General features: G+C 41.3%; 3 protein-coding genes across 3 annotated transcripts in view; all 3 read left to right on the top strand.

The window, feature by feature from the left end:
* The window catches only part of myo15ab (myosin XVAb), a 50,738-nt gene extending 38,289 nt beyond the window's left edge, over nt 1–12,449 (top strand). The window contains exons 53-71 of the mRNA XM_063477221.1: nt 743–884; nt 1,098–1,209; nt 1,298–1,372; nt 4,036–4,241; nt 4,336–4,451; nt 5,298–5,367; nt 5,463–5,535; nt 5,806–5,879; nt 6,009–6,091; nt 6,177–6,307; nt 6,385–6,479; nt 7,405–7,482; nt 7,599–7,695; nt 8,852–9,012; nt 9,099–9,232; nt 11,188–11,321; nt 11,456–11,589; nt 11,739–11,879; nt 11,968–12,449. Of these exons, the coding sequence (XP_063333291.1) occupies nt 743–884; nt 1,098–1,209; nt 1,298–1,372; nt 4,036–4,241; nt 4,336–4,451; nt 5,298–5,367; nt 5,463–5,535; nt 5,806–5,879; nt 6,009–6,091; nt 6,177–6,307; nt 6,385–6,479; nt 7,405–7,482; nt 7,599–7,695; nt 8,852–9,012; nt 9,099–9,232; nt 11,188–11,321; nt 11,456–11,589; nt 11,739–11,879; nt 11,968–12,069 (2,158 nt within the window). The 3' untranslated portion in view covers nt 12,070–12,449. The remainder of the gene's footprint in view (nt 1–742; nt 885–1,097; nt 1,210–1,297; nt 1,373–4,035; nt 4,242–4,335; nt 4,452–5,297; nt 5,368–5,462; nt 5,536–5,805; nt 5,880–6,008; nt 6,092–6,176; nt 6,308–6,384; nt 6,480–7,404; nt 7,483–7,598; nt 7,696–8,851; nt 9,013–9,098; nt 9,233–11,187; nt 11,322–11,455; nt 11,590–11,738; nt 11,880–11,967) is intronic.
* A 619-nt stretch (nt 12,450–13,068) lies between these two features.
* Nucleotides 13,069–17,540, top strand: alkbh5 (alkB homolog 5, RNA demethylase). The gene is made up of 4 exons (XM_063475905.1): nt 13,069–14,446; nt 14,545–14,625; nt 14,723–14,845; nt 15,877–17,540. Exons 1-4 carry the CDS (start codon nt 13,734–13,736, stop codon nt 16,031–16,033), a joined length of 1,074 nt encoding a protein of 357 aa, XP_063331975.1. The 5' UTR covers nt 13,069–13,733; the 3' UTR covers nt 16,034–17,540.
* A 969-nt stretch (nt 17,541–18,509) lies between these two features.
* mief2 (mitochondrial elongation factor 2) lies at nt 18,510–26,049 on the top strand. Its single transcript, XM_063475174.1, has 8 exons — nt 18,510–18,665; nt 21,662–21,821; nt 22,427–22,592; nt 22,689–22,780; nt 23,259–23,435; nt 23,534–23,697; nt 23,857–24,009; nt 24,420–26,049. The coding sequence occupies exons 2-8, from the start codon at nt 21,684–21,686 to the stop codon at nt 24,928–24,930; spliced, it is 1,401 nt and encodes a 466-aa protein (XP_063331244.1). The 5' UTR covers nt 18,510–18,665; nt 21,662–21,683; the 3' UTR covers nt 24,931–26,049.
* Nucleotides 26,050–27,355: the final 1,306 nt, after the last annotated feature.

Here is a 27,355-nt window from a genome sequence, read left to right as displayed (position 1 = left end):
ATATGCAGTTACTGGGGTTAGGTTAATTAGTAACTCTAAATTGCATAGTTGTGAATGTGAGTGTGAATGGTTGTCTGTCTCTATGTGTTAGCACTGCGACAGACTGGTGACCTGTCCAGGGTGTACCCTGCCTCTTGCCCTAAGTTAGCTGGGATAGACTCCAGCAGCCCTGCAACCCTAACAAGGGTAAGCGGAAGAGAATGGATGGACTCCATTAGACCTGTTGCTGCTGCTGCTGCTGATTTTCAGTCCAGTTCTTGTGTAATTTCACATGCCTCAGCCTTTTCTCCCTGTTTTCCTTCATGGCTTCTTCTTTCCACTGTCACCATTTCCATTGTCAGTGAATAGTTTTTCCTATTTATTAAGGACATGACTTTCTGCTATAGATAGTTTCTTACCTGACACTGCTTTTATTCTTTGGCTTCTTTTTTTTGTATATGAAACTGAAGAAATCAATTATGTCTTTATATATCAGGCTGCAAAAAAACATTCCTCTGGAAAGGACTGGACTGAAAATGAGTAGAAAAACCAGCCAGTGTTCGAGGCGAAACTTTGAATGGTCTTCAGAAAGCCTGGAGAACCAGACCACCTAAAAAATTGAGAAGTCTATAGAGAAATGACGGTTGCCTCGAGACTTTTAGACAGTACTGTATCTCCAAGCTCTCACCAATTTGTTGTCTGATAGTGTGTTTTATTTTGTTTTGTTTTTGTTGTTAAAATATTTACTCCGCTTTTTTTCCAGCTATGCCGACATCCTGTTTGTGACCATCCCATCTGAGAACATGCTGGAGTTCAATCTGACCAATGAGAAGCTCATACTGTTCTCAGCCAAGGCACCACAAGTCAAACACCTCATAGACACGTTCATCAATGAGATCAAAAAGGCACAAAGCACACACACACACACACACACACACACATAATTCACCTGAAACATTCAGCTTAAGTAGATTATGCCAATATCCAGATACACAAAGACAAACAACAATTAAACATATAAAACTTATGCAGGTATTTGAGCTGTTTAAAAAAAAAAGAAAGAAAAACAAACCAAAAATAAGCTCTTTTTTCTGTGTTTCTCCCCTTTCCCCCTTAAGGACTCAGACTACGTGATTGCAGAGCGTAACTTTGTTACAGATGACCGCTCGATGCTCAGTTTCCATAAAGGTGACATCATCAGGCTTCAGGTTATGGATGGGCTGGAGAAAGGTGAGGCACTGGTGTGGAAGTCACGCTGTATTCTGTGTGAATCTGCGGCAGACTCATGAGCTCATATTTGCCTTTGCTCATTCTCCAGGGTACAGCTATGGCTGCGTGGTGAGGAAGAAGGTTGTGTTTTTGGAGGAGCTCAAAAGAGACACTCAGGACTTTGGTATTTATGAAATCCTGTTATTTTAATAACAAAAAACAATCAGTTTTGCACAGAGTTCCCAGATGTTGGACGAGGCCCAAATATAAACAAAGCGACAATTCAAAATGACGGTTTTAAAGGATTTACTAACCTATGCTGCGCTGTGTACCCTGGGGATGTGAGGGTATTTTTAAAGCCAGGGAAGAATAGCTGCAGTCGTGTTGACGGCGCCTGCGGCACTCTTTAAATACAATATTGTATCAGAAAATTATTTTCCAGATGGATGACTGCAATGCAGTTCCAAAACTATTGATTTATGTGTTTTCTTGAGGACATAAAAGATGAAATGGGATCACAAATGTCACGTTAAGCAGTCAGTGGATAAGACAAACTACAGCAGAAGTTTGCGCACATATTTGTAATTTATTCTGATGTATTGGTTTTGTTTTTCGGGGTCTTAAATTCAGAACTTATAAACTGCTCATATAGCACTCCATGCTCATGTTTTATTCATGTAAATCCTGCCCGCGCCATTCAGACCGCTCTCATTCAACCACAGTCCTTAAATGTTAGCATAAAAAGCTATATTTTTACATAAATTAACCTTTAATGTTAAGGTGATTTATGGGCTGCATAAAACATTTTTCATCAACTACGTGCCTGAAATGTGTGTTTGTTTTTTCTTTTTTAAGATTCATTGCATGCGTGTTCTTATGAAACACAAAAAGGGACTTACTGCTGACCTTGGGGCAAAGTGCTAGTCCCTATAAGCCGATGTTTCTTTTACTTCTGCCTGAAACAAGATGATCTCCAAAGTTGAGACACGACTTCCTCATCCCATTATCTCTGTCACTTCTCTTTGAGTTGGTCCCCGGCCCTGTTTACAGCTTGAGGATGTTAAACTTGACCTTATAGCCACATGACAAGCTAAAACAATTTTATTTATTTTTAGAAAGGAAAGTAACATTGTTTTTGAGCACTATATCAAAATTGGAAGATTAACAATTCAGGTTTTTTCAGTCATATTGCCACGGGAGTATAAGATCATGCACCTAGCTATGCAGTCTGGCCATACAAACATATGTGAAAGAATGGGTCAGTCTACAGAAGGGATGTCCAACTCATTTTATGTAAAAGGACACATACTGCTTACTTTCATCTAAATTGGCCGGACGAGTAAACCTCCCTTTCTGTCACTGTATGTGCAGTGACAGTATAAGTGTTTAATGTGCAGTGTCACTGTAACTGCACATTAAATCTGTCAAATATCTTAATATAAGCAACAAAAGAAGGAAAGTTCAACAGTTCAACTCATTTCTTTCCTGCATGATAAAGAAATTAAGTAAATGAAAGACATCTGTCAGCACGATAATCCCCAGACTGTCCTGTAATTACAAAACAAGTTTTCATTAATTCACAGAAAATTCTCTGTTTCTTTTTTCTTACTGTTGGTGTATTGTAAAAATCAAACTTAAATTTCTATTGTGATAGTGAAAAAAATGGGTTTTCTGTGATTTTATTGTTTATCTTTTACATAATTACTTTGGTGTAGTAAGAATGGCCACAGGGAGCTCTTTATCAGTGGGAAATGCTGTGAAACTTAAAATACATTTTAAAGTACACAATTTAAACCCTCCTTCACATTTGCAAAGCCATCAGGTGGTCGGGATTGGAGTCCTTGCTGGTTCGTTCCTCCGGGTCTTATGTTTGACACTCCTGTTCTAAAGGGTTTCCTAAATTTGGGTGTGGAGCTGTCATAGGATGGTAGTTTTGCTACAAGTCAGTTGGTGACATTTCTTCACTCATAGATATTTCCCAATCAACTGCAACATGTACTGTTGCAAAGTGGAAGCATTTAGGAACCACAGAAACTTGGTGTAAACTTACAGAGCAGGTTGATGGGATGAGCTCCAAACCTCCTCTGGCATTATCATAAATACTAAATCTGTGCACTGTGGCATAGGTTTCCATGGCTGTCCAGCTGCATGCAAGCTTTACATCACTGAGCAAAATGCCAGCTGTCAGATGAAGTAGTCTAAAGCACAATGTCACTGGACTCTAGAGCAGTCAAAACATATTCTGTGGATTGATGAATTTTATTTCTCTATCTGGTAGTCTGATGGATGAATCTTGATTTGGCAAATGACAATTGCATGCTTCTAACTTTGCTTCTTCTCCTCAGAAAACTGAATCAGTTTTCACATAAGTATGAAAAAGAAAAAACAAACAGCCTCTCAGGGAACTAAGAGCCAGCTGACAGGTTAAACTATTGAATATTGCAGCATTAATTTCATCCCTCGCTTAGCTTCGAGGATTGCTACAGCACCATGTCATGTTTGGGATCAGGGTTGGAGGTTGCCCCATATCAGATAAGTTAGCGTTATGCTCTAATCAATCCAAGCACCCGTGTGTGCTGTGTCTCTACAATTAGAGAAAAGGCTGCCTTTTGTGCCAGGTTATCAGTTTTGTAGTGGGGGGGGGTCACATCTTGTAAATGGATAACGAAAAGCCTGCAGATAAAGATCCGACCAGTTTAATTTAAAAGCTGACCTGCTGGTAGAGGAAAGGCCGATAGCGATCAGGATTTGCAGTAAAGCAAAAGCTTGTTTAGGCACAGAGAACAATCAGGTGTTTGCCCTGCATCACCTGCACCTTGTTACCCCTCTGCTCTGTCTGCGCATCAGGCTGGAAGTTTGGCGCCGTGTTCGGCCGCTCCGGCGCATTCCCCGCCGAGTGCGTCCATCCTGTCGCTCCTCCTGACTTCCTGTCACTTCCACTGGACCGAAAGTCGGAGCCTCGAGGTGGAGCGGGACAGTTCGCTGTGTCATCAGCTGTCGCTGTCGCCGTAGCATCCACCATGGCTGCGCATGAGATAGATCAAACAATTGAGGTTCAGAGACACTCACACACACATACAGATTGCTTGTTTTTCTGTCAAACTGAATTCAGGTTGTTTTTCACTGTCACTCTTTGCCTTTCAGAAGGTCTCTGTTGATGGCTTTGCTGATGGAGATCTGGATGAAAGTGCCCTGCAGGACACTAAATATGACATGTTGGAGTTTGCCAAGAAGTACTTCAGACAGGCGCCCAGCGGGAAAGGGTGAGGGCAAAACACAGACTGGGGTGGGGGCTCGTGTATACATGCACTGTAATGTCTCACAGTCTCTGCAGGTCACAGGTTTATTTTATCCAGTGAAAGCAATTCAACAAAAGTAAACAAAAGAACAAAGATTCATCTCTCCTGTCGCCTCTCTTTTGAAAATCCAGAAGCCCTCACTGGTTCCACAGGTCCTACACCTGTTTACCGTGCTCTTACAGCAGAACAGGAAAAAGATGTGTTAGTTATCTTTTATTCTTAGTAATCAGCAGGGAATAGACAAAGCCACCAGACTTCCTAACAATAACACTCTGTTGTAATTTTGGCTGTATTTTTATGTAAAATGATCACTGAGTGAGAACATTAAAAGCAACAGAATGTCTCCTTAATTTTGGTGCACAGTCTTCAAGTGGATGCAGCTGCTGAGCAGCAGGAACAGCGGGTCTGTTGCTGTTAGAAATTTCACTAGGCAAAGATAAAAGAGTGAAATGAGGAGGTACGGCCCGAGAAGGACCATCAGAAAGGGGCATCGAAAGTAATCAAAAATACTCGAGTTACTTTGAAAATCATTTAGGAGCTAGGTGCTCCTGTGTTCACAAGTTCTGCATTGAAGTGCAATTTACAATGCTAATTTTTAGTCCTGCTCCAATGATAGAATATTAAAATGATGTAACACTGAGAGGTACTAATCTGCATAATAGGTACACTGAAATCAGTTGTGTCGAAAGTGCTTGCATACTCTTGTTTAGATACATATTTGAAGGTTGCTAATTTTCAGGCAATTCACATAAATGCTCTGTTTTATTGGAACTAAAAGGCAACATGAGGCATGACTGACTGTGTTCACAGAGATTCCCTGAAGAGCAAAAGCAAGAACAGAGACTCCCGGGAGCCCATTGAAATGATCAAGTTTTCCAAGGTGCCTTCTTCTTTGCTCTCAGTTTTGCTGTCGTAACACTACGGCCGCACCGAGTCGTTCGCGTAACTTTTCTTGTACCGTGTTCACCTTTGCAGACGCCTCTGACTGAATCTCTGATAGAGTTCACAGACCCGGCCATGAACAGAGTGGCAGCTGATCTCTTCCTGTGTAAGTTCTCACCTTCTGTCGTCTTCAGTTACATTAATAATTTTCTGATTTTTTTTACAACCCGGGCTTCAAGTGATCCTCTGTTAAAAGATGTTCTCATATCCTGTGCCATCTACTGCATATCTGTTCATCTCAGCAAAGGAAGAGCTGAGGTTCCTCCTTTTTTTCCGTTAAAAGGATTTGGGGGGAATTTTTCATTATCTGATTTGACCATCTGAAGTTCAGAATTAAATGTTATTGGTGTGTGTCCTGGTTGTGTATTTTATGTAGCCACCATGCGTTTCATGGGCGACTCTCCATTAAGGGGGCTGACAGAACAGGAAGTGGTCAGCACTTTCCTCAAGGTAAACATACAGATCATTTTTCGCCTTGTCTACTCTGCTGTTTTCTCTTTGACAGCTGGCTAATCTTTTTATGCTGTTCTATGTATTTTTGTGTGTGTGTGTGTGTGCGTGCGTCCATCTACCGCTCAGCTCATAGGAGAGTTCTCCTTGATGAGGGATGAGGCTTACTGCCAGCTCCTCAAACAGCTTACCGCTAACACCAGCTCCAAACCGTAAGTCCACACACCGACACACACGGTACAAGCCTCTTTCATCACTGAGCCTGTGATTCCAAGCGTGCACTCCTGTGCTCCACAGCGACAGTTGCCAGCGAGGCTGGCGGCTGCTGTACATCCTGACTGCTTTCCACTGCTGCTCTGAAGTCCTCAAGCCCTTTCTCCTCAAATACCTGCAGCAGGCCTCTCGCAGCGCAGGAGTGCAGTATCAGGGTAACAAGCGTGCACAAACACACAGGTTTTACTGTCCCGTGAGTGTAAATGTGTAACGTTGCCTATAAAATTGGCAGGCATAGCTAAAGCGTGCGAGCAGAATCTGAAGAAGACGTTCAAGTTTGGCGGCCGCATTGTTCCACCCAACAGCATGGAGCTGAAGGCTATGATGGTCAGTGTCTCTTTTTAATTTATGTGCCGAAGTTTCCACTCACAGTTTATCAAGTTTGCTGATTTGTGCATAAAATGAATAAAAAGCAAAACTATTCGCTATAAATTGTACCAAAATAATGGTGTCAGGTTTAGGGAGCTACCCCAGCGTTTAAATAGTGCTGTGCTCCTGTCTACATTGTTTCGTTGCACCTCTGTGGGTGTGTACACTCTTTGTTCACTATATTTTTTTTGTTACAAACTGAATAAGGACAGACACAATTTCCAAACCCAATCTGCCTTGAATTAGAATGAAGTTTACTCCTATTATGTTATGTTACAGTACTGTTATTGATGTAAGCAGTAAGTTAATGAGGTAGCTGGCTGAACTGAATTGGCTTTTGAAACATAAAGATGAAAAATTATATCCTATTTTATTGTAATTGTCAACAAATTGAATGAAAGACCAAACCCAGCAATGGTCGGATCCCACCAGCAGGCATTGTCTGTATAATCAAAGCTTTTTTCCCCCCTTCCTCTTTGCCAGGGAACTCGATTGTTGTCCAAAATCTATTACACATCAGAAAGCCACAGTGTTGCAGTGGCTGACACGCTTCTGGGGATTATAGTGTGAGAATAATTCCCAACAAATGCACAATTTTCTCCTGTTTCAGCAATACTTGGCAAAAAGTGCAGCGTCCAGCTTTTTTAGCAAATAACTAAAGGATGCAACTTGGAAGCCACTTTAAAAGATTTATTGAGGAACCAGCAGGCTTGGGGGGCTGAATTCTACAAACAGGAGAGCCTAATGAGAGAAAAACATGCTGTTAATTTTTTTTAACAGGTTTCATTGGGTGTAGGATTTTGTGAAGTAGCCCCACTTATACAGTGTGTGTAGTTTAATCTATAGCAGTGTATTGCATTTGTATGTGTTCGTGCCTCCTCAGGCGGGACGGAGTTCAAAACGTCAGCTGTTCCTCTTCCCTGGGGGTATCGAACGTCATGTGAAAATCAAAACGTGCTCTGTAAGTGCTCAGCTGCCACTTTCACCGTCACTGGTGTGCATCATGAGAGCGAGGAGGTCGTGATGCATTCATGTGTCTGCACTGACACTGTTGTGTTTGGGTTTTGGTTTTTTTAGGTTGCCCTGGAGGTGATCGAGGAGCTGTGTTATGAGATGGGTCTGCACAAGCTGGAGGCTATGGAAGAATATGCCATATTTTTGGTGACCAATAGAGGTATGCTCATGGGCAGCTTGTCACAAACACATAAATATTAAACTTTGTATTTATGCTCTTTGAGAATCTCTGTTAGTTGTTCTCTGAGGTTTAGTTGTAGGAGAAAGTCAGGGGATGGTAAAACTCATCATCTAATCCTTTGCAGGTCTTAAAATGAGGTAAATACAGCCCACAGTGAACATACCACATGACATATTGCAGTGCGCCATTTTTAATTTACCCAAAATTACACTAAAATGCAGAAGCGGTGTGCGGAAAAATTAATTACACCTGTAATGGTTTCTATCTGACTTAACGGGGTAAGAAGCAGCCAGCTGCTGCTAATCAGATCCACTTGATTAAAGCAGAAGTTTCGGCAGGTTGCTCATCTGGAGCATTTTGGTGTGAGTTAACTCTGGAAGGGCTTAAAAGGCCATTTCCAAACTATTTGACATCCACCATTCAACAGTGAGAAAGATTATTCACAAGTGGAAAACATTCAAGGCAGTGCCATAGCCAATCAAGGAAACTCAGTTTCCTAAACGCAACCTGGAAACCGACAGCTTTGCAATTTTAAAAGGTTTATTAACGAGTATGCTCAGGATTTTAACTCAGGAAGAAGAGTAAATTAGCTAAAGTGTAATATGTTATATAATTTTATTATTATGTCCTGATCTGGAAAACCTTATAATTTCAAGAAGGGGCACCTTCTTTCACATGACTGTACCTCTAAAAGTAAACATTGTTTTTCTCTTTTTTTAATCCTCTAAGATGTTAAAATTACAATTGTTTGCCTTTTTTGTGTGTATTTAAAAACACAAGTGATGAAGAACAGCCCTATGGCTCGTTTCCTTCTGCTTAATCAATAATTTAATGTTTAAGCCCCTTGAAATGCTCTCACAGTACATATACTTTATACACAAACACCATTGTTGTCTTTTTTCTTCCCTGAACATTAAATATCTCCACATGATAACAGCTGGCAGCTGCTTTGGCTCCTGCGCTTTTCCAAAGCACAGCAGGTCACGCAGCATGGGGCTGCACAGCACATTTCAGAACACGAGTATCAATAGTTTTAACTCCTTTTTGGGAGGTTAGCAGTGGCCAGTGTGAAAATATTCACATCCACTGTGTAAAAACTTTGCATATTTGCATGTGTACTGTTTGGTGCGTTCAGGTCAGAATGTGCGTCCTTTGAACAAGCGTGAGTACATCCTGGATGTGGCGACAGAGGCCGAGTTAGTCGACACCGGCTACAGCTTCTGGTTCAGGCGAGTCGTCTGGACTCAGCCGCTCAAGTTTGACAATGAGCTCTGTGTAGCCATGCACTATAACCAGGTACAACATTTGCCGCACATACTGGGTAGCTGCTGTTTACCTGGGTGTATGTATGTGTGCATAACCCTGTTTTTGTGATTATTTAGATCCTTCCAGACTACTGTAAGGGTCTGCTGAATGTTCTTCCACATGGAAAAGTGAGCGATCAACAGTTTCACCAGATCTCCAAACTGGCAGCTTTGCAGCACCGAGCCAAAGACAACATCTTCATTCCCAGCATGTGAGGAAACAGCAGCACTGAGAAAGTGGTTATAGTTTAATTCTAATGAGCCCCAAAGAGGACTTTAAATTTAACCTGGAGTTCAATTTTACTTAATTTTACATACTTACTTTGTTCTGAACAATTTACTTTAGTGATAATCATTGTCCTGAAAACACAAACTTATTGTACTTTAACAATCCTGATGTCAAGCAAATCCCAATTAAAAGAAAATATTAGCAGCAGGCATTGATAGGCTCCAACTCTGTGCATTTAGGCAGATAGACATGGTTGAAGAAAGTTAATTTAAATGACTTTGAATGTGGCATGGTTGTTCATGCCAGATGGGTTAAACTGAGTATTTCAGAAACTGCTAATCTGCTGATCTCTAGAGTTTTCAGAGAATGGTCTAAAGAAGAGAAAATATTCTGTGAGCAACAGTTCTTTGAGTGAAAATCTTTTGTTTAGGTCAGAGATTGGCCAGACTGTTCTGAGTTGATACAAAGTCACAGAAGGCATGCAGAAGAGCATCTCTGAACGCATAGCACACTGAACCTTGAAACAGGGAAGCTCCAGGCAGCAGATGACAACACTGGGTGGCACTCTTGTTAGCTAAGAACAGGAAACTAAATTTTGCACAATTTGCACATTATCCGCAAAATCTGGTCTGGTAAAACTTGATTTCTGCTATAACATTCAGAATTTGGCATACACTTTGTACAAGTATGGATCCATCATGTCAACAATTTAGCCTGCAGGTGTAATGGCTTATTTTCTTGCCATACGTTTGGCCACAAGCATCCCAGCCTACCTGAATGTTGTTCCTGATCGTGTCTATCCCTTTATAGCCACAGTGTACCCATCTTCTGATGGCTGCTTCCAGCAGGATAACGCACCATGCCTAAAAGCTCAGAACATCATAAACTGGTTTCATGAACACGACAATGAGAAATTCTCATATTGGATTTGCAGCTGACAAATGTGCAGCACCTCTTTGATACTGTCATGTTAATATGAACCAAAATCTTTGTGGAATGGTTCCAGCAGCTTGTTGGATCTTTGCCACAAACAATGAACGCAGTCCTGAAGGCAAAAGAGATCCAGGCTTGTACTAGTAAGGTGTACCTAATAAAGTGTTCAGTGAGTGTAGATATAATCTAGCCTCACAAACACCCACTGACTAAAACTAATCCATTACCTGTTTAAGTCCAAAGCAGCATTTAACTTGACTTTGTCTATGAAGTGAAAACAGTGTCAGCATGTTTCTATACATTCTTTGTTTGTCTAACTTTGGTTTTGTTTTTGCCTTTAAATTCTTATAACTTGTTAACTAAGTTATTCTTGATATTTGAACGTTGAATGAACACTTTCCCCAGTATTTCTGGATGGGTTAGACTTTAAAATGAAAAAATTCTGTTCCCATCGAAAACTTTGGTAATATACCCTACAATGATCAAATTTGTTGTGGTCTTTTATATCTATAATGTAGTGTTAATGCTCATTTTAGTAGTGAGAAATTACAGTAATTCAGGTGTGAAATAAAGGAACAAGAATTTAGTGTCATGCTGAAAAATTAAGAGTAAAGACCTCATAAAATGCCCTGCATAAAAGAAAACAGAGTAAAATCTTGTATAATGTTAATGTTTAAGTGGAAAATTCTGACTCGACTTGCAGCAGTTTAGTAAATGCAGGCACAGACTGTGGTGCAGTCACCAGTTATTGTGTTTAAAAGGCATGACTGCTTTTCTACTTTCTCAACTGTAAAAACTCTTATATGACTTCTTGCTCTAACCGCTGTTATCCTCGATCCTTCCTCCCCCATACACAGACACACACACACACAGACACACACAGCCTAAAGCGGAGAAGAGCAGCTCACTGAGTTGTAAAACTCTTCTGGAGAAATGTGGGAAATCACAGAGTGAAACAGACTGCTGTTTATCTGATACTCTGTTTCTGTTCTCCCTCTCCTGCAGACACGAATTATCGGAGTACATCGCCACACCTCTCTTCAAAAAGCAGCCACCCCAGCAGTGGGTTACCATGGTGACACAGCATATGCAGCAAGTACAGGCACTGAACCCGCACCAGGCCCGAGCACAGTTTCTGGGTAAGATTGCTGTGGACATTAAGAAGCGCTGCAGGAACTCCTGGGTGGTGGTCTACAGTAATGTGTTAAAATAAAACTCAACTGCTTCACCCCAAGATTGAAAATTTACTCAAATTTTTCTTGTGCAATTTCAGGCCTGGTCAGTGCATTCCCCATGTTCGGCTCTTCGTTCTTCTACATCCACAGCAGCAGCTCCACCACCTTTTACGCTCCCTGTATCGTTGCTGTCAATCAACACGGTCTCCACTTCCTCCACAAAAATACCCATGTAAGGAGCGCGCACACACACACACACACACACACACACACACACCTTTGGTCGGCTTATGACTCAGCGCATTGTGACGAGAAGATGAGCTCATATGCAGAGCTGTAATTTCAGCGGACAGCTGTAAAAGTTTAGTCTCTGTCGTGCAGGAGATGATGGCAGTGGTCCCCCTGGCGGATATACAGTCCACCCGCACCCAGAGACCCACTGCTGGGACCAGTTACCCTTATGTAGACCTCACCTTAGGGGATATGAACGCACAACGTGTCATTCAGCTACAGCTGGAGCAGGTATTATGCAAACCGCACATCTAAAGAATCTTGATCATCTTTAGCCGGTCAGCTTTCGGGCTCTAATCCACTCTTTCTTCATCCTCAGGGCCTGGAACTGTGTCGAGTCGTCGCCATGCAGGTGGAAAACATGGTGTCGGTGCGGGAGAAGCGGCTCACTCTGCCACCCAGCGAAATCACCATGCTGTAACGCACAAACTTTCACAAGTGCACATGCTCTCACAAATGTACATGAGACCTTCATAAATAGCCTACCTCTTCTCAGCTTAAGGTGTTTGCTATATGCATCTCACACACACAAATGTGAGGTCACTTTCTATGAGTGCAGAACAAGAATGGATCTCAATACCGGACAAATTTCTTGTTTTTCTATCTGTGTGACTCGTTAATAATTGCACTTAACTGTTTTATGTGTACAGAAGCTGTAAATGAAATGTGGGGAGGCTTTGCAGGGCCTGTGCCGTGTCTTCACAAAGTTTTATAACTGATAGGCTACATGTTTTATATTTTTTTTATAAGTACAGTTGACTGTAATCTTTATTGTTATATTCAGCCCTTGATAATGCACATTTTGTTAAAAAAAAATCAAAACAAGAAACATTATATATAAATCACAATAAAATCGGGGTTTTTAAAAACAATTGTGAACTTCTTCAGTGATTATTATATTACGTGCATAACTATACACTGCTGGGGAAAAAGTGAAATATTTAACCAGCAACCTTCCTCCTAATCAGGTGTTTACTGACTTCATTGTTTACACGCATAATATTAAAAATATACATTGTTTCAGTGTGCGAGAGATAATAGAGAAAAAGAGAAAAACAAATACTGCTTGCTTCCAAACTCTATAGCGGCAGGTAAGTAGTTATTTTTACTGTATAACAACACTTTTTTTATTCAACTATATTCACTGTTTTATTCTACTTAGTGATATGTAATGAAATAAAAAGTTTGCATAAAACTTTAAAAACAATTTTTTAGTCGTACCGTTTTCTTTCTTTGTATATCTGCTATATAAAATGAGAACCAGCTGAGTTAATAAAATTTTAAAAAACAGAGCTATCTGGATGTAAAGTGTGGACTCAGTGGAGGTAAATAAGAGGTAAGTGGGACAGAATTAGCAGTAGCGGACTAAAATGTGTCCTCGGGGCTCCCAAAATGGATTTAGCCCCGCCCCACACTGTCAAATCGTCACCGAGCATGCGCAGACTTCTGGCAGGTTACACGAGTTTATTTTCAGCCTTTTTCTTGGAGACGGTTTGTGCTGGTGTAAACTAAGAGGAGGTCAAGATTCGTGCACATATAGCAATGCGTTTCCCAGGCTATTGGAGTTAAAACCTGATTCGTCTGCAGAGCTCTGAGGTCTGGAGTTTGACGGCGACATGTGAAATGTTGCTGCGTGGTTTGTCTGTTTTTCCAGGCGGCGACGGACAGACCCAGCCAGGCTAGTGGAGCTAACTAACTTACTAGCTTGCTTGCTCGCTAGCTGGTAGCCAGGCCGCTCAGATAATATTTTTCGCGTTTCTGCTGGCCAAGCGTGCTGCATTTGCCACGGCTCTGTTTTCCTGAGAGAGTCCGGTAAGGTCATCTCCAGACTGTCAACTGCCACACCACATCGTCACTTCAATGCAGACGCGGGGTGGCCCACCAGCTTAGCTAATGTTAGCTACTTTGTGCGCTGCGAGAAAGTAACTGGACCCTTTAAAGCAAGTGATATTCATCTGTTAGACGTCTAGTCCGCTCACGCTAACAAGACCCCGAGAAATTGGTGCTGAAATGCAGCGCTGATGCGTGCTATCTGTTAGCTAGCAGCCCTCGTCGCAGCACGCCGGTCATCTTGTTTTGGCTGATATGGCAGCCAGTGGATACTCCGACCTGAGGGAGAAGCTGAAATCCATGACTCCGCACAGAGACGACCACAAAAACAAGAGCGTGGACGAAACGAGCAACGGGAAACACCGAAAACGCAAGTACCGGGAATCCGATGACGACGAGTACGAGCACAGCGATGACAGCACGGACCTCCGGGAGCAGGAGGCCCGCCGGGTGAGGAGCAGCATCCAGCAGAAGAGCATCTTCACGCCGGAGGAGTGCGCCCTCATCGAGAAGAAGATCGACGAGGTTGTTGCCCAGGCAGAGGCCGGACTTTACCGCGAGCACACCGTGGATAGAGCGCCCCTTCGGAATAAGTACTTCTTCGGGGAGGGCTACACGTATGGAGCCCAGCTGGAGAAGCGTGGTCCGGGTCAGGAGCGGCTGTATCGCAAAGGAGAAGTGGATGAGATCCCGAGCTGGGTGTACGAGCTGGTGATCAATCGGCTGGTGACAAACGGAGTGATCCCAGAGGGGTTTGTCAACAGTGCAGTCATCAATGACTATCAGCCAGGTGGCTGCATCGTGTCACACGTGGATCCTTTGCACATCTTTGACCGGCCCATCGTGTCCGTGTCCTTCTTCAGTGACAGCGCTCTCTGCTTCGGCTGCCGCTTCCAGTTCAAACCGATTCGGGTGTCTGAGCCCGTGTTTGTCTTGCCTGTGAGAAGAGGAAGTGTCACCGTGCTTAGGTGAGTATAGCTGTGTTTGCTGTCATGTTTTGTGTTTTTGTGTAGTTCCCACGGGCTGCAGAGAGCAGTCACTAAAAGCCTCTTTTCCCCTCTCTCAGTGGCTATGCAGCAGATGACATTACCCACTGCATCCGACCGCAGGACATAAAAGAAAGGCGTGCAGTAATCATCCTCAGAAAGTGAGTCAACACACTGTGATTTTGAAAAATTGACAATCCTAATTTAAACCTCTCTCTGAACTCCAGTGTTTCTTATTCTGCTTCTTCTTTTTGGCAGGACCAGACCTGACGCTCCTCGACTGGGCTCTGACAGCTCGTTAAGAGCTTCTTCGGCACAGAAACCAGGTCGCCTGAAAGCCAAACGTTCTCATCGCAAAGCAGACCCTGATGCTGCTCACAGGTATCCACCCGCACGTGCTAACACACCAGAGGTCTTCATGGTACAAACTAAACTGAGAAAAGTCAGACTAGCTTTTAAAAACAGCACACAAGTATTTCATCTGATGGGAAACTGGTGGAAATGTAATTGGAAAACATAGAGGCTGCAATCAGTGAGTGCTAGGAAAGGGTACCAGAGTTTGGCATTAAATTGGTACTGATTCCAGTCTCCTCTAAACTGAAGTATTGATAAGTGTCTGGACAAGTGGTGCCACTCTCAGTATTTATGCAATGTTAATTCATTCTAACAAAGCTGGTGTTTTGAAATTCACAGCTGCCCCCTGAAAATGAGGCTGCTAGTCTCAAGCAGATTGTCTGCCCCTCAAGTCACAGTAACTAGGGCTATTAATGAGTCTTTTATGAAATGCACAGTTGGCATCAGTGTGAGTACTTCTTTAAGTGGCCCTTATTAATTCTCAGGCAAACAGCACAACAAATGCTTTCTCAATCAATAAATGAGGCAGAAAGCCTTGACCAAAGATATTGCAGGGTTAAGTTTGTTGACATGACAGTACAAGCAATGCTTGTTTTTGCCAGCATAATTAGATATGTGGAAAGTGTGACGTGTACAAACAAAAACATTTACCTATTTCTGCCAAAGAAAAAAAATTCATACCTGTCAGGATGACAGACTGCGCAGCAGAGTAGGGGATCCCATGTTGGGTCAAGATGATGTGTGTAAACACCAGTGAGTGGTATTCATCATACAGTCTGTTCAAGTTTAAACATGTAGAAAAGAAAACAAGTTCAAGTAAACAAGATATAGAGGGTGTCACATCTCGCTTTTTAAGTTGCCGTGACAGAAAAGCGTCTTCCACTGAGATCAGGGACGATACTAGCCTCTGGTCTCGCTATCCACTTGGAAAACTGGGCAGCACTTAAGCAGAACTCTAAGCTGTAATATTTTGTCATGGCTCAGAGGTGGTGAATCTGCAAGAATAAACGTGAGGTGTGTTAGTGCAATGATGAATGACCCAAATGTGACTCCACCAGGCCGAGGGTTCTGGAGATGGATAAAGAGGAGAACAGACGTCCTTCACTGTCCCGTCATCGTCACAGCATCACCTCAGAGAACTACAGGAGACGCGGCCAAGACTACGACAAAGAGCAGGAGAGTTCAGGGCGCAAAGTCAAAATGAGGCGCCACTGAGGACTCTTTTCACATGTGAACATATGAATATCCGTTCTTTTATGTAAGCCCATCAGCCACAACATGAAAACTACTGACAGGTGAACGGGATCATATCGATGATCTCATTACAGAACAGCGTCGTTTGAATCCTCGGGGTCCTGGCGTTCATGTCAAAATTACTTTGGCCAGCTAAACACTGGAGCACAGGAGGACAAACAGCAATGAGGAAAACATCTTAGCACGACACACAGGCAGCCAAAGAATCTGCTGCTAGCATCACAGCGCCATCAGAGACACCCCTACCCCTATGGCATGATAGGTCAAATCTGTTTTGGCAGCACTGAGTGCAGCCTGCACCGTTTTGAGCAGGTGGTTTTAATGTTATGGCTGATTATTATATTTCAGTATTATATTATTTGTTCATTCAAACTCGCTCCTTTTGTTTTAGTTTGGCACAGGGAGCGCAGTCATCATGCTGTTGCTTTTTGATTTGAGTCTGGATTAGTTTTTGTTTCTGGCAGACAAAGCTTACATCTCTGCTACATATTACAGCACTTGGAGTTATTCACTACAGTTAGGCTCTGTTGATAAACTGTTCAGTTAAATTAAACTTTTTGTTTGTATGTTCATAGATACCTAAAACTGGCATGTTTTGTTTTTTTGTAACCAAGATGTACAGACCTTGAGAGCTAAAAGGAGTATGGACTTGTAAAAAGGAAACCCTGGGCTGTAATCTAACTTGTTATAATGTACAATATGTTTATATAGTGTTTGATTGGAGGACTTTTATGGAGCGTTTGAGTTTTAGCACCTACATTTCTGACCTGTAACTTCACTGTCCCACGTCAGAAATTCACTCAGTTCACTTTAGCCTCCATTTCGCAGTTTTAAGTTGCAGCAGACGTGCAGCCTGGATTTCTGTTTTACGATTCAACTCGGCCGCATGGCTTCTCTTGCTGGTCTGTCAGCTGGAGTGATGCACCATTTCAGGAGCAATGGAAAAACTCAGGTCTTGTTTTACACTCCTGTTTCATTCTGACGTTGTTGCTGTCCTGTACTAGATCTAAATTTTTCTCTTTTACATAAGGTGAAATTGGGGTCAGTCAGAACTTTAATTTGAGCAGAATGACCTCCATTATGTCCTGTTTAGTTTGGGTCTGAGAAGAAACAATTTCCTTGCGGTTTGCTGTGTAAACATAAATTTGTTGCTTGCTTCCAGTCAGCCATGTTTGGCAGAGGTACTCATTAGATGACTTCTTAGTATGGAGTTACATATGAGCAAAAATAACCTTGGTTCAGAGGAGAAATTGCTTTCTAAAAGCAGGACGTGGGGTGTTCATGGCTCTGTGTAGCTCGGCTAAAGTTGAAATGATTGTGTGGACAGTGGAGGAGCATAAAATGGTTTCATGGGTTTTTAGTTGTCATTTGTTTTGACTGACAAAGGTCCTCGCTAAATTAAATAAAGCTGAATTTGCCTCTCCTGAGTCTATTTATTCTACCTGCCATACTGACAAATATGTATTTGTTAAATTTTTTTAAGTGCAGAATTTGAGATTAAAAGATCAACACTGGTCACTTCTATTGAGAAATCTTACTTTATATCTAATATCAGTAAGAAGCTGAAACATATGTCACTACAATTTACTGCAAACTTTCCAGCTACTGCTTAACAAATGCAGTTATGAACATTTTATTTAAATGGTCTGATTCCGTGGTATCAGAAATACAATTTCTTCTGAAAACTTCAATCTAGAGTACTCTCATTTTATTATTTCAAAGCAGAAAGCTGACCTAAGCAGTTTCCTCACGAGCGCCACTTCAAGAACTAAGTCAGGGTATTCATCTAAAGTTTCCTCTACAAACTACTGCAGAATTTAACATCTGATCCAAATGAGCTGTTTATGTTTTTACACTATGTTGAATTGATGAAATTTAACTTCAGTGAAGGCTTGCTGAAAAGTCTAAAAACCTTCTTTCTTGTCAGCCACTTTGAGTAGGAGAGAACTTAAACTCAAATCTCATCTTATAGCTTTGGACTAGTTAAGTTAATAGTTATTAAGTGATGATTTAACTTAAAGGGAGAACCACAAAAAGGAAAGAAGCTGTCCTTTAAAATTCACTGCAGGTGTTCCTTTAATTTTTTTCCTTTATTAGATGTGTTATATATAATCTGCATATGAAGACATACATCTTTTGGATGCCTTTGTACCTGAAGAATTTTGGGTCTGTGTCAGTAAGTAAAACGCATAAAATGTGTACTTTTTAAAAAAAAAAAAAATGTATATATAGATAGATATCTAGATGGATAGATTATATGTTACATTATTTTTGGAAATTCAGATAAATGTATAGAAATAACCCGATTAGTTAGAACAACTGTACAGAAGACAGCCGGACAGTTATTGAAGGTCTGTTGTTCCAGAGCGTCACCAGGGGGCGCTAGTGCACCTTCAACGATGATTATCATATCCGAAATTAAAAAAAGACGAAGAAGAAGCCACCAGCTGTTAGCTACTGTTTATGGCATATTTATGGCAGCAAACGACAGTCGACAGGCTTTTTTTTATTTGCCAAAAAAGCATCAAAAGACGTGTTCTGTCAAACTCCAATGGTTCTGAACCTGAATATCACATTTTCTTCGCACTGAGTGGTAAGCATATTTATCAGGAGGGTGAAGAGATAACTTATATAATGGACTGCTAACATGGCTAACCAGCTGGCTAGCTGCTAACAATGAGAAACGCTTTGTTTTTGTCTGCGTTGTTATTCGGATAGCTGTGTAACTTTACTGTCTGTCAGTATGTTACTCATCTCCGTCGACGTATTTTTCGACTGTTTTTGTAAGGCTGGAGATGAGCGGGGATGTCGGTGCTAAAATACTGTCACAACTCGTTAGTAGTGAGACCTTCAAAAGTTTGAGTGATTCCAGATGTTTCACAGAAACACTTAATTGAAGTCTCCTCTCTTAAATTTCTGTGTCTCCCTTTGGAAAATGCCTCACCAATGTATTTGGAGGCTGTTAAAAGACCAGTTATGCAAGCAATTAGTTTTGGATATGACTAAAGCAGTAACCGCAATAATATAATATTATTTGGAGGTAAAAACAGAAACAAGATAACAGAACAAAAACTAGGTGAGTGATTAGCAGACTCTAAAAGTTGTTTCTGAAGAGGAGAGGTAAAGAGGAGTAAGAAAAGTTGAAACAACACCATATACTTCTGTCATGACCTGCTTTCCACACTCTTTCTCAAAAGCACCAAGAGACAGATAAAACAAGCGGACTAAACAGGGGGTTAATCAAATGTGAAGCATGGTTAAGGTTCCTCAAAGTCTGGAGCCACACTCTGCAAAATTGACTAATTTGGTCCAAACACCTTGTCAGTGAAATGCAGAGAAAGCATTGCACTGTTCTGCATCGTGACATCACATGAAAACAGCCAAAGAACTCTCTCTAGCAAGCAGCAGAATCGGAGCATCTTGGATTAATGTAAAAACAGTCGACTCTGAGAGAAATTAAACCTTCAGAAGACTTGTGGCAAATTCTCCGAGATGCCAAATATCTTGAAGGCTTGTTTTAAGGCCAAAAGATCAGCACGCCAAGATTTTTTCTTTTCAGTTTACTACTCTTATTATGAAGTCAGTTAACATTAGAAACTTTTCCACAGTACTCTTACGGTGAACATACTGGCAGTCCAGTCAGCAGGATAAACTGCGAATCCTTTAATCCTGTGGGAGAAGTCTACCTTTGCCCTTTCTACATTTGCCATACTTAACATGTGATATGTTTAGTCTTTGGTCAGTAATCTATCACACAGATGGAAAAGGAAGAAAATTGCATATTATTTGTATAATGTCTTTGTTTGTGTCATATGTAATGGCAATGACAGGTCTATTTATATAAGATGTTTCATTGCATGTAAGCTCAATGTGCTTAAGATAAAAATCTGTGTAGGTTTGCAGTGCTTTAAAGTGAAAATGGCAAAAATAAAACTTTACAACCCTCCCATTCACACACACTCACAGCTGTTGAATGTAGAGTTTGTTTTTGAATGTCGGCAAAGACGGAGAGCTGCCTGTCCTCTGTCAGTTGAAGTCTAGTAGGATATCCTGCTGCTGCTGCTGGTGGTGGTGCTAATGTGTCTGTAATATAGTGTTTTATTTATTTATATATATATAAAAAATTTTTACGCTTAAATTAGCAGTTTGAATGCGGTGGTATGATTAAGCACTATTGTGACAGCAATCAGATATTTGACAACAGTACTATTGATGTAAGTATTGACCTGATGATAACAGAACAGTGACCTCTGTTCTGATAGTCAAAGTGACACCTCCATGCTGTACGTGCTGTAACTAGATGACTCAGGGATGCATCGGGTCTATAAATAGAGCGCTCCTTTGGTCTTGGGACCCTGTGCCTCTTGCAGGGAGCGAGGACACAGAGTTGTTTGAAATGGTTTTGAGTAATATCTTATAGCTATTTGTGGATATCAGGCATCTGGAGCTAAACGCGATAAGCTCAACAAACTTTCGGCTTTGTACAAACTAAAAATACATTTCTATCACTGTCATGTTCAGTTATAGAAGCTTACAATCAGCTTAAACAAGCTCCTTATATGAAGTTTTGCAGTGCACTGGATCATAGACCTCATAGTGGGAGGGATGTTTTACCAGCAGACTGATGTGTCACAACAGGAAAATCCCAGGTGTCATCAGTGAGGGCTGGTGTACTATAATGAGCTTAGGAGCGCAATTAATGGGATTGATTACACCTGTGGAAAAAGACCATGACACGAAAGTCTGCTTTAAATTAGCTTGCCTTTCTATGACACCTAGCTATGAAAGAAAAAAGAAAGGAATATCGTTGTATCAAGCCCAGTTAGGCGAATGCATGTCAGACATTGATCCTCTGAACTTACTTTGTTTTAAACAGAACCTTTATTGTGGCCGTTTCAGGTCTAAAATATAACCTTAGTTGCACCATATTCAAGACAGCCTTTGCAGACATATTTAGTTCCTGATACTAAAGCAGTGAGCAGAGCCCTGAATGGTGTAGTCAGCTACACCAGTCTGTGAAGCTCTCTTCATGTAACTACATCACTATTAATTCAGCGACAGTTCTGAAGCATGACACTCCCAATGTCAAAACTGAGCTGTCAGGATTCCCACTAACAATCATAGCCATGTTTGTTTATGTAACACTGTTTCTGCCAGCACTTTCTGACATGTTTAGTTGTTCTTTAACTGGGAAGGGATGCTGCTTTAAGAAAGATGAGAGCAGGTTTTGTCATCCTAAGAAATACTCTGTGGCTCGTAGAAGTATTGACATAAAGAGTGCTGAAAGATTAAGAACCAAGCCCTTCATTCCAGGTATAAAAGCTTCAGTTTCTTTCTTTAATGTGTCCACACATCTTTGAAGAATACTCTGCTCGATGTGTGTGAAGTTATTCATATTAAATAGATATGTTGCTGTGCACACTATTCCACTTTCATGAATTATTCAGACTTCAACACTTTAGAGTGCTGTTGCATACAATTATTTCTAAACGAAGAGAAACCCCCAAAATGTTATTTTCCCTCTGACAGTCAGTCATATCTTGTGTTGCCTTCTGCTCTTCTAAATGCATGCCGTCTCCTTTTCCAAAGGCTGACCACAAAAAAGGAGAAGATGAACTTCCAGAGCAGTCGGAGGCGAGGAGAGGAAGGCATCGCTGTAGTGATTGACTTTCTGCTGTCTAATGCCCGGCTGGTTCTGGGAGTTGGAGGTGCGGCTCTGCTGGGGATTGCTACACTGGCAGTGAAACGGGTGAGTGCTTTTTGAGTTTGTTAGTACCACATCACAACATCTTTCCCAAGCCCAGTGAGTATGGAAATATTGTGTATCTAAAGGGATGAATGACAGATTCCTCATCATTTGTTCATCATTTTTGCCTTTTCTCGCCTTTATACATCACTCTTGTAGCTGCCAGTAACAATAATTTTAAATTCTGATCTAATAATATAATATAATGTATTATATTATAATATATAATGATTCTGAAAAAGATCATTATGCACAATGAGTACTTTTACTTAATGTACTTTAACTGTGTTGCAAAAGGGATGAAACAAGTAAAAGTAATAGTGCAAAATCTGAATTTTGGATGGATCTAAAAATCATGCCTTATGGCATCTCTCCCCATTTTCTTTGCTGTATTTACGTCAGTGTTAAATATAATGATCTCTTATGATTCTTTCACCCTCATCTATGCTAACCCATTTAAAAAAAATAAAAATCTTACATGCACTTTGGACTGAGGATGGTTCTGTCTATCAACGTTTATTTGCCTGTGGGTTGTGATGGTGTATGTAATTGTATTTGTGGAGTGTACGCATGGCTGCACGTCTGTGACAATGAGTGTTTTCGTTCAGCTGATAGAGCGCGCAGGCCGCGCAGCAGATGATGAAAAGGTGGAGCAGAAGATGGCTGAGAGCTGGGAGGAGTTGAGTTTGGTCTCTGCTTCCCCAACACTCATCAGGAAGGGCATAGAGGGTGTGGTGATGAAGCATGTCGCCAAGGCAACCAAACAGCAGAAAGGTATTTGAGCGACTGAAAGTGGACACACAAATACACAGAACGTATCCTGTGTGACGCCTTCTGTTATTATATCACAGCTGTTCTCTTTTCACTCAGCTGATCTCTGCCAGCAGCCTCAGATGCTGGACGTGCAGACTAAACCAGAGTCAAAGTCCAAGAGGCTCCAGCTGTGCGCCCTGACTTTGCAGGTACACTCTGACACTTCACCTCTGAGCCCTTGAAGAGAGAGAATATGAAGTCTCAGCAGCTGCTTTGTAGTTCCTCCACTGCTGTTGGCTCATTTATGTATGCGCGTCCAGCATGTTTTGTAAAGTGCAGTGCTTAGGGGATACATATTTATTATGCACTAGTTAGGCTGACAGAGCCCCAAGAGCCCTGCCAATTCAAAAAACAGTGTGTGCTGGGCAAGCAGAAGATACAGAAGAAGTCAGACAAGCATGACATTGCTCTGAGGTATTGTGCATAACATCCAGATAAACAGAGAAATTAGTATAAGATAATAATTTCTTCAGTAAATGTTAGCAGTGCTTTTAAATGGTCAAATCAAGAGTTGCAGTATAAACTTTGGGAATTGCCTTGCATAATGGCATAAATAGACATTTAGTAGATGTGTTAGAACAAAGTAGGGAATATTAAAACTGATTTTAAATCATATGAACTGTTTAGGAGCGTCTGCAGCAGTACTACCACACGAGGGCGGCGCTCTCTCCCCAGGAGGTGCAGAGGGCTCAGTCTGTGGCTCTGGACATCTGCACTGAGATCCAAGGTTTTCTGCACAACCGTCACCCAGATATGCCTCTGGGTGATATGAGACTCGGCGGTTCTCTGCTGGATGATTTGCAGGTATACACAACACAAATATATTTCCCACTGATGGGAAACGTGCCTCTGATTTTGTCTAGCAACATCTTGGAATTGTTTTGTTATGTGCTGGTCTTTAGGTGGTCAGTGCAGACCATGCGTGCCTGCTGGTGCCTCTACAGCTGGAGTCTTTTCTGTGGCGTCTCATCCCAGGAGAGGAAACGTTGCTCACACATCCTCTGCACTGGATGGTCCGACGGATCAATCTAGAATATTTTCCCAAAGGACGCAGCTACTGGGACAGGTGATCACCACACATTTTTTATGTCTGTATTAAATCAAACACATGTGTAGCATATTAATATAGTGTATTGGCCTCCAGTTTCCATTTTAGAAGCAAAATTAATAGAATTTGGTTTTTTTGAGACGCTGTTAAATGGATGAATCTACTTGTGTCTTGCAGGTATTTGGTGGGCGGCTATCTGTCTGCAGAAGCTGTTGTGAACATGTTCATTAAGGCTGTCATGGAAACTGTGAACTGGCCGTCAATCAGCAGCACTTTGGACTGTGTCGTCAGACCTGTACTAGGAGGACCTGACCTGAGATTGGAGATCCGGTGTGTGCCCATGCTTAACTGCTGATGTGTTGAAAATTGTGTTTTTTAAATTGTAACATGTTGTATTTAATAGTTCACTGCTGACATTACTTAATTAATACAGTTTGATATTGTATGACGAAGCGCACACACCATTCATGAACTGAGCCTCTGGATCTAGAAAGATGTATTGGTCCAGATTAGTTTGTGATATACGCTCAAAAGGTATAAATATTTATAAATATAAATATTTGATGCAAGATAGACCTAGCTTCACCCTCAGTATAATTTTCATTCAAACCTGAGTTTATGAGTAATCTAACCAACAAACATACTAACAAACTGAGTGATGGGTATAACTAAGAAAATAATAAACTCTACAGAAATGTCTGTTTGCATTGAACTGACACTCCTCTGTTGTCATGCTGCAGGCCTGGAAATGCAGTCGAAGGAGCAGAGAGCGACTATCAGCCCTTGTTTGTCTCTATGTTGCCTCTGTTGAGCGAGGGCGATGTGGTCCTGACCGCCCAGCCAGAGTTTACGTCTCCTTGGGTGAACGCCTGGCACCTCTCTCTCTACCCGTGGGAAACTCAACGTCTGGCTGAGCTTGATGCAGCCGACAACGGCTACCGCAAACACACCCTTAAAATCCTCAAAGCGGTGTGCAGACAGAACCCTGCCCTGCGACCTCTCAAAGCCACCCCACTGGCCAATCTCATCCTGCACCTTAGCGACTCCGAGAGCGACTGGTCCGAGACCAGCTTGGACGTAAGATTCCAACAATGTATCACAGAGCTAATTGGCTACCTCGAGCAAGGGGCGCTGCACAGTTACTTTAAACCAGCCGCCAATCTGCTGAGCGGCTTGTCAGAGGACCAGGTGGACCAGATGGGCTTCATGTTCTACTGTGCTGTGTCAGAGCCAGAAATACTGCTTATTTAACGCTGCACACCCACAGCATGTCAGTTCTCTCAAGCTCTGACATGCAGAGATCAAAGGAATAATCTTATCTGTGATGTCTGGTTCAAGGCTCCTTGTCTAGCGCCTCCATATTTGACACAAATGAAAAGGGCACAGTTGCTGTGGCATAATGGCAGGCACCATGGTTTGATGTCTACGCTGGTGGAGGAGACGTTACAAGGAGGCTGCAGATTTGCCAATCAGGCTAAACAAGGCACTCTGAGGAAAAGAGACAGGCAAAGAGTTGAAAAAATATTTGTCAGAATGTCTGAAATGGTGTGTCAGACCTTTAGATTTTTGTGGTATCTTTCCCAGTTACACAGCTCAATATATCAACATCAGAAGAGGAGAATGGCTTGTTTCTTTATCCTCTGATTAATGGTGTGTGCTCTGAATCATCTTCTTAGATCACTGAAATGTTCTCTGTGCAGATCAATAATAACATGATGAAAACCACCAGCTGTTGCTGCACTATCCAGTGTATCTGAGTTGGGCTTATTTAACTCATTGTGTACATTTAATTATAATGATGGTTTGAAGTGCTGAGCATTTTTCTTTGTCTTGTTTAGTCATCTGTCTGTTGTGAGTCGTTTCTGGGTAAAAACCCTTTAAATTATGCTGTGAACCTTCCTAATGATTTTATGCAGTTTTTTTTAAATACAGAGTGAATGTGATGGGAATATTTTAATTGTGTGCTTTGATGGTTGTAAGAGAAATAGTTTTTCTGTGAGTGAACAGCAAAACTGCAAATAAAAATGAAAAGCTTTTATTTAGATTCCTGCTAATATGGAACTTTGTTACATTAAAAAGTGTTTTACGTTTATGAACTTATAAGGTGGCATGTCATGTGAATTTCATATGAGTCATGGGGGTACCTCAAACCATTGCATAAGAAACTTGTTAGGCCTCTTACAGTATATTCGTTCAGCAAGCTGTGAGCACTGAAGCCCACTCGCCTGTGGTTCAAACCCTATGTTTGTGAGGAGCAGCCTCAGAAGAAAGTTGGTTTAAGAGAAAGGTGGATTTAAAGAATAAGGGACTAAAGAGGGGTGAACTTGGAGGCGGCACCAGTGCCCAGAAAAGATTAAATAAAGATAATTTTGACCTGTGTGTCATGCAAAACTGCTCCAGTAAAACAATAAAAATATGGAGCTGGAAATAAACATAACAGGTGTCCTTTGAAATAATTTGACATGCTCTTATGTATTAACTTGTCTTTATTGACTCTTTGTTAAATCCAGAAACGAAGAAACATCCTTTTCCACATATAAAATAATCAGGTCCCATCATGCCTTAAAGACCTCATAGTACCATATCACCTCAACTCAGCACTTTGCTTTCAAACTACAGACTTACTTGTGGTTCATATGGACTTTTTGATAAAATTGAGAAACAACTCTCCATTAGTTATGCAGCAAAAAGCTAGGCTGTGTTTTTAACTGGCAACTTCCTTTTAAAAGGCAGGTTTTCTTTTCCACTGTTGCCACATGCTTGTTCATAAGGGGTCATCTGATTGTTAGGGTTTTCCTGTGGTAGGAACTGTTTCTAAGATTTGGTGCCAAAAAAACCTGAACTTAATAGGATTAAAAAACAAATATATTCTAATGAGGTTTCGGCAGGTTGAGCTAATTCAGTCAAATTAAGTGTCGATCCTCTGTTTTTAAGTTAGTATTTCTAATATGAGCAAGCTGACTTCTATTCTAATCTCTACGTATAATTTTCTAAACCTAATGCAGATGTCTCAGTTTTATTGTTCAGATTCAGCCGTGTTTTGTGTTGAGTGTAGTGTGATGCAATTAACTAGAGTAATAATAGTGATAAACATTATTTATGTAAGACCTTTAAGTCCTTTGACAAATACACAAAATTAGAAAACAAAATTTGGCTAAAACCAGACAAATATTAAAGACACACAAAAAAATGCAGTAGACAATACAACAAAAGACACTGCATTATTGTGTAGACATGTTAAGTAAAAAAAAAAAAGTCTGCTTCCATTAAAATAAACTGAACAGATAAATAAAATTACTGGTTAGTATAATATAATTCAGGCTTTAAAACGATCAAAGCGTTAAATCAACACTGTACCACATACCGATAATGGCAAGCTTCATGAACACATGAGTTTATTTTGCAGCTTGTATTTGTCTGTAGGTGCCCTCTTGAGTTGAAACCAATGACCGGAAGTGTTCATTATCGAGTCTGGCTCCAGTGCGGACCTCCCGCCGGGCTTCACATTAAAAGCACCCACTTTGACGTCTCAAGGAACGGGAGCGTCTCGGCGTCTCTCCCTGCGGCTGCCCGTCACAAGATTAAATATCTGCAAAGAAGCACAGGTCAGATATGTGACAGCGAGGCACATGTTTTAGACTCAAAGTTAGCTTGCTAATTGCGAGAAAAAGAGGAA

The sequence above is a fragment of the Pelmatolapia mariae genome, linkage group LG6, assembly GCF_036321145.2.
Source record: "Pelmatolapia mariae isolate MD_Pm_ZW linkage group LG6, Pm_UMD_F_2, whole genome shotgun sequence".
In the NCBI taxonomy this organism is placed as follows: Eukaryota; Metazoa; Chordata; class Actinopteri; order Cichliformes; family Cichlidae; genus Pelmatolapia; species Pelmatolapia mariae.
The sequence above is the reverse complement of the archived record's forward strand: the minus strand, read 5'-3'. Positions and strand labels throughout refer to the sequence as shown.